Below are 8,935 nucleotides of genomic sequence, written 5' to 3'. Positions count from 1 at the left end.
CGTTGAACTCTGTGTGAGTCAAACGATGTGGCACCGTTTCCTCCCGATCACGTCACCCAGCTTCGTTTCTCCCAGTGAGATCTGATGTTTGGTTTCTTTACTTTCTCTGATGGGTTTATTTTATACAGGAGTGTTTTTAATGGCTTTATTTCACCTATACTGTTTCTTTTCTGTGACAAATGATGTCATTAAATATGATAATTAATAATCACAGAAATAATAGTATTAATTTGGCGCAGTATGGCTGAGGTTTAGCCTCATGGCTTTTGCAGATGGTTCACTACATTCCAGAACCTTCCGTCATCCTGCCACAACAATGGGTCAAATTCTTTGAAGCACAGAAGAATTTATAGAAGTAAATTAATAAAACATTTTTATGATTAAACATATCCTAGAATCCAACAGTGACAGCTTGACTGCCCTAAACCACCACCCGGACCCCGCCCAGCATGTGTGCGTGTCAGTGGCGGTCCTAGCCCGTTTGGCGCCCTGGCGAACACTCCCCCCCCCCCCACACACACACGCAACATATTAAGGATTGTACGTTAACATTGTTGTCAGAACCACACTGAATTTCACCAGAGAAACACGCACACATATGAAGAGAGAGTATATACAAACAGCTACCAAACACGTCACACAATGAGAACAGGACAAATCAACAACTGACACTGACTCATTAATATTAAAATCTGTAACATAATGTATTGTTTGGAGTTTAGTCTGTTACTGTTGCTGTTTTTACCATTTCTTCTTGTAGCAACTGTAACCCACATCATTTCCTTAGAGATTAATAAAGTATTCTGACTCTGATTGGTTCAGGATGAGCTGCCATTATCCAATCACACATCTTCTTACCTGCATCTTTTGCTCGTTTCTCCTCCTCTTCTTTTCTCTTTTTTCTAAACTGAGCACCTGATGGCTTTGAACGTTTCTTGTCCATCTTACATTGGTTTTAATTTTGCACTCCAGTATGAACACCCATCCCCCAACCTGAGGATCACCACAACATAACCTAACAGACCTACACCTTAGTTCACAGATTCACTTTGTCTAAGGTGCATTTCACACGACCCAGGATTCAAATCATGAATCCATGATGGGCTTGGATTTACAGCATTATAAATGAAATGTGCTCTATTTGGAAGCAGCTGGCCCCGCCCCTTTCGACGGGTTGTGTGTGAGACTTTAAATCATCAAACTGTAAATTTTAAATTGTTATTGATCCTTTACCCCGAGTCCTAAAGTGTAGATTTATTTTCTTACTCTTCTTATATTTGTTTGTTTCCTTGCACCTCTGTAACTGCAGCCTCGTCGTCTCGTCTGTCTCTATGCTGGACTGTCTGTAGCGGAGATGACAAAGTTTACTTTGACTTCAGCACCGCGCAGGCGCACCGAGGGCTCTCGCTCACTTCTCGTGTACAGAATTTCAAAAAAACATCGGTGCAAATTATAAGTCTGCATCATGATGTCTGGTGTTTTCGTGTTTGTTGTTTTGTTTTTATTTTTAAGTTGATTATTAGACGCTGCTCCAGCCAGCCAGAGAATCCCCCGCCGCCCCGCCCTCTCCTCCCTGTGCTGCAAGCAGCAGGCGCACCTTGCAAACGGAGGGCGCCCTTACTCCCAGCAAATGGGCGACAGAAAACCGATCGGTGCCTCTGACATTCCCAGTATTCGCTGGCTGATGTCGGGGCAGCAGGAGTACGAGCAACTTTTTTTTTTTTTTTGCCGATGCCTGTGATGCCGCCCCGGGCAACCGCCCGTGTCGCCCGTATCTAAGACCGCTACTGGTGCGTGTGGACCGAGGGGTTCGTCGTGCTGCTCCAACAGGAGTCCGGGAGGTGCGGCGTAGCAACAACGAGCGTGGAGACAAAGCTGGCTTTCAAAAAAAGATTTTTTATTAACAGGAAACTAAAACCGCCGTCCGCTCACCAGTAAAACACACAGTTCCACAGTGGGCCAGGAGCCGGCACCTGTGGGGTCATTACACTTCAACTCAATGAAAAACAGGCCTGCAGAGGGCGCTGTTGCACAGCTGCTCTATCAGCAGATCTTTTGTGGTTTCATACCATCAGTCATTTTCTTTTTGCTACGAGGTCACAACTTTAACAACCTGCAGGGTGGAGGTCATGTGACTCCAGTTTATCAAAATGAAGAGCGGGTGGAGCTCACTCAGGTTCCACATGATGACTCATCGCGGTCAAACAGGAAGGTTGCCGGGCGAGACATCTTTCTCCCAGCATGCTTTGATGATGACGGCATGAACCAAATATGTGGCGATCACATGATTAAAGACAGCGTCTGTCAGCAGAACGCCACCTGCCGTGACTGCGGGTAAACCCCACACGCTTCGGGCCACAAAGCTCTTCCCGCAGGTAGCGACCTCAGGGCTCGCAAAATTTTAAAATCCCCGGTAGCCCTTCGGGCAGGGACTCTTCAGTTTTTGGTAGCCCAAAATAAATTTAAGTAGCCCGAATAAAAAAAGAGCAATTTTTTGATTGATGCTTTGTTTCCTTTACAATATTATACATTAAAGTATAATATTGTAAAGGAAACAAAACATTAATCAAAAAATAGTTAAAACACAAATTACAACATTGTATAAAAATTACAATCATCAACTCAAATACTTGGTTCTAATTGAACAGAAATTTCTATGAACTTGTAAGAACTGTGTAGGACATGAATCTGTGTCAGATCCTGACTTTGAAATTTCCACTGAAGTCACGGTAAGAGGCGAGTGGAACCAAGATCGAGGCCGTTTGCTTTGTGAAGTTTGCACAGACGGCTACATTGTGCCAGTGGTAGTTCACTCTTTGCAACATAGTAGCTGCTCTAAACTGATTTTCAGGTTTATTTTTAGTTTGCAATTGGTGTTTGTTCTGGGAAAGATATTGCAGACTGAGCAATAATGCGTTTCTAATGGGGGCCTTTCTTAAAATGACTGGTCCCAGTAACAAAGGCGCTTGTCGACTCAGAAATCGAGGGAAAACCAACAACACACCCGGCAGAACATTATGTTATTTACACGGGTGCACATAAGTGGTCCGCATGTGCGCATTCGCTGTCAAAATAAAAGACGCGCAGCAGATAAGAAGTTGCAGCGCGCGTTTGCGTCCATATAAAGGCAGTGTTTTTGTCCTAGAGTGGGATTTTCACGGCACATTCTGCACCACATCTCTGTGCGTTCATCATTTGTTTGAAGCCAGCTCACCTCCTGCAACCACTTGTCCGAGAATACGCGCTTCTTTTGTGGTTCGAACTCCTTCTGACATTTCTTTGGAGGTGGAGGAACATCACAGTAATTGCTTAAAGGAGCTTCTTCGACATCTTTAAGAGTTCTAAACTTTAAGAGTCTGTCCTCCTCCAGAAAATCGTATGTACCCAAACACGCGTTGCAACTTCTTATCTTGTGCGTGTTTTTTATTTTGACAGCGAATGCGCACCTGCGGACCACTTATGTGCAGCCCTGGTTATTTAGCTCGTCATATTGCAGCCACAGAAATTCTTTTGTCCATGAAACCATAAAGCTGCACTTTCTTTTTGCCTTATAGTCTGATTTGTCATAACTTCTCCGTTTTGTGGTAAGCTTTTCTTTGGCTGTCACTTCTTCACCCTGACCTGTCTTATTTGGCTCAGCAGAACTAAAATATATATCCTGCTGCTTTTACACACTCACTCACATAAGCTCAGCGATTCTCTGCGCGATCAACCTCTCACATGTTTAAGCTGCGGGAGATTTCACTTGTCATGTTTGCATAGTAAGCTAACGATTAATAAGACGATGTCAGAGGAATTGGTGCACAAATTATCATCACTCACAGATCAGTGCTGTCGCTCTCTATACACAGTTCGCACGATTGCAAAGTGAAAGCAAAAAAACAAGCGCAAATTCAAACGCGATTTCAATATGTCACATATTGACAGTGGCTCACCGATGCCAATGACATAATTACCCAGCTACATTTCTGAAAGAATGCAAAAGCATTGACATATATTTTTCGTACAATAGCCCGACGGGCAGGGCAGAGATAGATTTTGGTAGCCCGACTGGAAAAAAAGACTGGCAAAAAAAAGATTTTGCGAGCCCTGGACCTCTACAGCTCCGGCGTCCCAGCGGCTGCTGCACGCTGCTGCATCTTCTGCCTGACGTGAGGCAGCACAGCGTCCCTGTAAAACACCTCCAGTTTGGACACTGTCTTCTCCCACAGCTCGGGGTCAAAGGTCACCAGGACCACAGCCGTTTCCTTCAGGGTGAAGACCACGAGGTCGGCCTCCCGCAGCCCCGTCACCGCCAGCTGACACTGGATCTGAGTGTAGTAGCTGTGGGAGGTCTTCAGGCGGTACACTGGAATCTGGAGGAGGAGGACACGAAATCAGAGAGGAAGAGGTGGAGGAATTGGAGGAGGAGGAAGAATCAGAGAGGAGGAGGAAGAGGAGGAAGAGGAAGAGGAGCAGACTGATGTGTGTTTGCTACCCCGCCGCGCTCCCGTGTGGCCTCCTCATGCAGCTGCAGACAGAAGGCGGGGTCCTCCCTGCAGGCGTCCTCCACCCGCCTGTGTCTGTGCTTGTAGGGACACTTCACCTCCAGACAGAGCAGCCACTGGCCGCTTCGTCTGTCCGTCACGATGCCGTCAGGACTGGCAGCCAACCAGGGCCTCCGGGGGTCGACGAACAAGCCACAGTCCCGAACGCAGACCTGCTGGCCCAACGCCGAGGACTTCAGCCTCTGTGGGGTGATGTAATCAGTGACATCATCAGCAAATGTTCAATAAAGTTTAGTGTGTAGAAAACAGCAGTGAAGGACCTCCTCCTCGTCCCCAGTTTGTAACGTTCTTGTGATCATTGCGATTTTCTCACATATTTTGTGCGTTTTCTGATATTTTTCACTGATTCTGGTTTTCTTATTATTTTATACACATCTTTCTTTCACGTCACTGGTTTAAAACCATTATTTTCTCTGTTCACTGTTGACCATTACCATAATAATTAGTAATTAGTCATTTATTTGTATTTTACCTGTCAGGCGTCGCACTTTTTAGTCTTTTCCTCGTGATACTGAGCTTCTTTGACTTGTTAAATTAAACTTTAACTCAGAGCGCTCATAATGCCCATATATCCTGCTGGCCGTGTTTGTGAGATGGCGGAGTGTTACAAAGACGCTGAAACACACCTGGTACCTGCGGATGACCTCAGCCTCCATGTGGACCCCCCAGCTCATGGCTCTGGTCTGGACTCTGGGCCCCTCACCTGTCGAGACAGTCAGGTAACCAGTTACTGGCTGACCTCTCGGGATCCTGCACGTGTTACAATAAAAACTCACACCAGCAGACGTCCTGGTGAAGCTGCTAAAAGATACATTTATATGGAGTCAGGGTACCAGGTGGTAGAAGGTGTGGCCTACCTGTGACAGCAGCCAGGTAGGAGGTGGGCGGAGTTTTGCTCTTGCCGTTAACAAAGCCGGAGCGAGCGATGCTGTGTGCCACCGAGGCCGTGATCCGGTTCTTCCTCCAAGCGAACCAGTCTGGGTTGTTTCTCTGTCCGCGGGTCAAGACTTCCACCTCCTCCACCACACACCGGTCCAGACGGACACCCACATCCAGGGGCACCTGCTCGGGTTTGGGAGGGGCTGCTGGGGAAGGTTTCTGGGGAGGATCTGGATCAGCAGCAACCGCCTCCTTCACAGGTTTCTGTGCCCGTTTCTGTCCTCCTTCAGGAGGAGGTCTCGCAGCCGAGGCAGCTTTTTGGGCGCCGCTGTTTCCTGGATCTGCCCGGGAGTCAGTCCCAGTCTGAAGGGGGCGCGCAGCACCGGGTCTGGTTTTACTGGAGGTTCTGGTTCCAGTGATGCCTTCTGGAGTCTGGATGGAGGGGTGGTATCTGACCTGAGGGAGGACTGGTTTCTGAGCCGTGCCAGTACCTGTGGAAGTCTGCTTGGTGTGGTGGTTCCGCATTCTTGTTGGGTCTTGATCCGAAAGGGGACCAGAAGAGAAACTGCAGGAAAGGAATGAAAAGCAGAAGAGTCTGAATCCAGGAAGCAATAAACGTGATCAGATGAAATAAAATCACGAAACGAAATGAATATCGAATCAAACGGGTAATAACAGATTTTTAACTTGACAGAGTCGACCGAGGCTTTTATTTTGAAGAGTCAGATGTTTCGCCACACATCCGGTTCAAACAGCCGAAACAAACCACGTGATCGCCCGACCCGTCCCCAAGCACATACACTCCTGCCACCAGACTCCGTTCAGATTTGTGTAGAAACACGGAGCTCGGCGCTCCGGTGGACGCAGGCTCACCGGGAGGCGTTTGAGACTCACGGGGAGGAGCCGCTCTGGTTTTCGGCCCGGACCTCACGAAGGCAGCGTTCATCGTTTTTCAGGGAGATCCTTCCAAATAATCAGGCCAACTTTAACGTTTCCTCGTCTGTCTTTCAAGAAACAACTAAAAGCTCGTATTTTTTAGTTTTTATGCGCTGTTATTTTGTTGTGAAGCACTCTGTGGTCCTTGTCTTAATACAATTTTACTTACTTTTATAATGTGTTCTTAGGGTCCTCGTCTTATGGGAAATAGCTTGATCTCTTGAAACAGAAAAACAGGGAAACACAGAAACGGAAGGAGGCCCTAAAGTGAATGAATTTTGAATAGAGTCTGGTTGAAGCCGCTCCGGCTCCTCTGAGAGCACACGGCGAGGTTAGTTCGTGTTTCCAGACCTCGGCCTGTCTGTTCTACGTTCATTAAGCTGTAAACCAGCGGGCTGGCTCCTTATCTAACTGCCAGGTGAGTGAAAGTGTCAGAATGTACCTTACCTGTCTCTGCTGTCGGTCTGAGAGCAGAAACGAAACCGAGTCTATTTAAAGCTTCGCTGACTCATTATCCCGTGACACCAGACACGTCCCGGCATGTTTCAGCTCAGCCTGCTCCCAATAATCTGGGGGATCATCGATGAATCGTATCAATAACAACCGGAAGACTCGGGTTTGGAGTTTGTTAATACAGCCACAGTAGACGCTGAACACTCTTCATCATCACTATCACTGTGTACGAAGGACGAGCTGCCGTCAGCCCACCTGTGTGCAGGTCGCAGTCTCACCTGGAGGCGTGGCTTCGAATCCACTTCTGACAAAACGCTTTGCTCTTGTTTGTTTACAATAGTGAAAAACAGTGATGCATAAAAATACCAACTATGCATTTTAATATGCTGATTCAATTCAACTTTATTTATACAGCGCCAAATCACAACAACAGTCGCCTCAAGAGAGATAAGATAAGACTTTGATCCCACAACGGGGAAATTTTTGCGTCACCTCAGCTCAGGTACAGATATATGAAGGAAATACAAAAATACAATTTAAGTACAATCAATGAAAAAAGTAAGATAATACACTATATACAATGGTAGCATACACAGTATGTGATTATGGATATAGTTGGAAATACGGAAGACATAAACTATATAGCTTGGAAGGTCATGGAAGGTCCATTATGCATGAAGTGGTTACCGTGGATGTTCACAGTGTCCAGTGACTTATGACATCGTGATTGAGGAGTTATAGTCTAACTGCTGTTAGACTTGCTTTACATTGTAAGGTAGACCCTACAACAATAGATCCAGAGAAAAACTCAACAATCATTTGACCCCCATGAGCAGCACTTTGGTGACAGTGGGAAGGAAAAACTCCCTTTTAACAGGAAGAAAGTGCTCTAATAGGGTGATATGGTACTACAAGGTCATTAAGATAAGATGGGGCCTGATTATTTAAGACCTTGTATGTGAGGAGCAGGATTTTGAATTCTGGATTTAACAGGAAGCCAAAACAGGAGAAACCTGCTCTCTTTCTAGTCCCTGTCAGGACTCTTGCTGCAGCATTTTGGATCAGCTGAAGGCTTTTCAGGGAGTTTTTTGAACATCCTGATAATAATGAATTACAGTCGTCCAGCCTGGAAGTAATAATACTGGTACTGTCTCCAGTCTGGTCAGAGCCCGCTAACTGTCTTTGGTTCTGTGTGGTTGGCTGAACCGCTGCTCGCCTCACTGAAGAGAATTTGACAGGAAGTGGCGAGCTCCTGCTCTTTGAGTCCTTGTTCTGTTAGACCTCAGTTTGTGTTGAACCGCTGTGATGTGTCCTCCTGCAGCGGATCATGCGGGTCTCTCGGGTCTCTGCCGGCCTCTTCCTCACTGATCTGGACTCGGCTCTGAACACCAGCGTGTTGACCAGCAGAAATGTCACTCTCATCATCAACGCCAGTGGGCTCGAGGACATTTCCTACCCGCAACTGGATGGTCTGCAGGTGCTCCACATCCCCGTCCAGGACCAGCCTCATGCCCCCCTCAGAGAGTACTTCGACCTGGTAACTGAACGGATCAACCAGAACCAAACGGGGGCGACTCTGGTCCACTGCACCGCCGGCAGAAGCCGGTCCTCTGCGCTGATCATGGCCTACCTCATGAGGTAGCCACAGTGCTTTAGTCTCACTTTGACAGTCAGGTTCTGGTCTCTGATGTGGTTCTGGTCTCTGTGCTTCAGGTCTCAGGGTCTCAGCCTCCGTCGAGCTCACCAACTTGTTCTGGAGCAGCGACCATTTATTCGACCCAACGCTGGTTTCTGGAGGCAGCTGATAGACTTGGAGAGGACCCTGTTTGGTAGGAACACGGTGAGGATGGCGAGGACACCAGGCGGCGTCCTTCCTGAAGCTCTGGAGGACTCGGACGCTGCAGCGGTGCACTGCCTGAATGTCTGATGCTGGCTGGCTCTGCAGCGTTTTCGGTCTGAAGCGCTCTGAGGAACTGCTTCCACGTGCTCTTCCTGTTGTTGGGAGGAGCTTATAAACCTGTGCATATTTCTCCTGTTCTCTGGGCCTCAGAGTGCTGCTCTGCGATTGGTCGTGGTTTAAATGCCGCTGAAATCATCTGTTTTCTGCAGTGTGTGTGTGT

The 8,935-nt window shown here is 47.3% G+C and overlaps 2 protein-coding genes across 3 annotated transcripts; one reads left to right on the top strand and one right to left on the bottom strand.

Moving 5' to 3' along the window:
• Positions 1–3,862: 3,862 nt before the first annotated feature.
• Positions 3,863–6,875, bottom strand: LOC146619590 (uncharacterized). 2 transcript variants are annotated; one of them, XM_085370612.1, is made up of 5 exons: positions 6,810–6,875; positions 5,405–5,991; positions 5,174–5,250; positions 4,478–4,729; positions 3,863–4,355 (listed from the first exon to the last, which is right to left on the bottom strand). In XM_085370612.1, the coding sequence occupies exons 2-5, from the start codon at positions 5,949–5,951 to the stop codon at positions 4,098–4,100; spliced, it is 1,134 nt and encodes a 377-aa protein (XP_085226738.1). In that variant the 5' UTR covers positions 5,952–5,991; positions 6,810–6,875; the 3' UTR covers positions 3,863–4,097. The 2 variants fall into 2 exon arrangements, with proteins under 2 accessions (XP_085226738.1, XP_085226739.1); XM_085370613.1 differs by lacking the exon at positions 6,810–6,875 and adding an exon at positions 6,300–6,411.
• On the top strand, positions 6,463–8,916 carry LOC146619589 (dual specificity protein phosphatase 14). The gene is made up of 3 exons (XM_085370614.1): positions 6,463–6,780; positions 8,137–8,453; positions 8,529–8,916. Exons 2-3 carry the CDS (start codon positions 8,143–8,145, stop codon positions 8,740–8,742), a joined length of 525 nt encoding a protein of 174 aa, XP_085226740.1. The 5' UTR covers positions 6,463–6,780; positions 8,137–8,142; the 3' UTR covers positions 8,743–8,916.
• Positions 8,917–8,935: the final 19 nt, after the last annotated feature.

This window comes from Diplotaxodon limnothrissa, linkage group LG14, assembly GCF_057381915.1.
Source record: "Diplotaxodon limnothrissa isolate DT_005_m linkage group LG14, D_limnothrissa_male_GT1.1, whole genome shotgun sequence".
NCBI classification, from domain to species: Eukaryota; Metazoa; Chordata; class Actinopteri; order Cichliformes; family Cichlidae; genus Diplotaxodon; species Diplotaxodon limnothrissa.
Note: the sequence above shows the minus strand (reverse complement) of the source record. Positions and strands in the feature narration are given on the sequence as shown.

Excerpts from the sequence above, each read along its gene's own strand:
- LOC146619589 (XM_085370614.1), top strand. The coding sequence starts at position 8,143 with ATGCGGGTCTCTCGGGTCTCTGCCGGCCTCTTCCTCACTGATCTGGAC. Across the intron at positions 8,454-8,528 it reads ATCATGGCCTACCTCATGAG|GTCTCAGGGTCTCAGCCTCC; the intron begins GTAGCCACAGTG and ends TCTGTGCTTCAG.
- LOC146619590 (XM_085370612.1), bottom strand. The coding sequence starts at position 5,951 with ATGCGGAACCACCACACCAAGCAGACTTCCACAGGTACTGGCACGGCT. Across the intron at positions 5,251-5,404 it reads CTACCTGGCTGCTGTCACAG|GTGAGGGGCCCAGAGTCCAG; the intron begins GTAGGCCACACC and ends CTGTCTCGACAG. Across the intron at positions 4,730-5,173 it reads AGGTCATCCGCAGGTACCAG|AGGCTGAAGTCCTCGGCGTT; the intron begins GTGTGTTTCAGC and ends ATCACCCCACAG.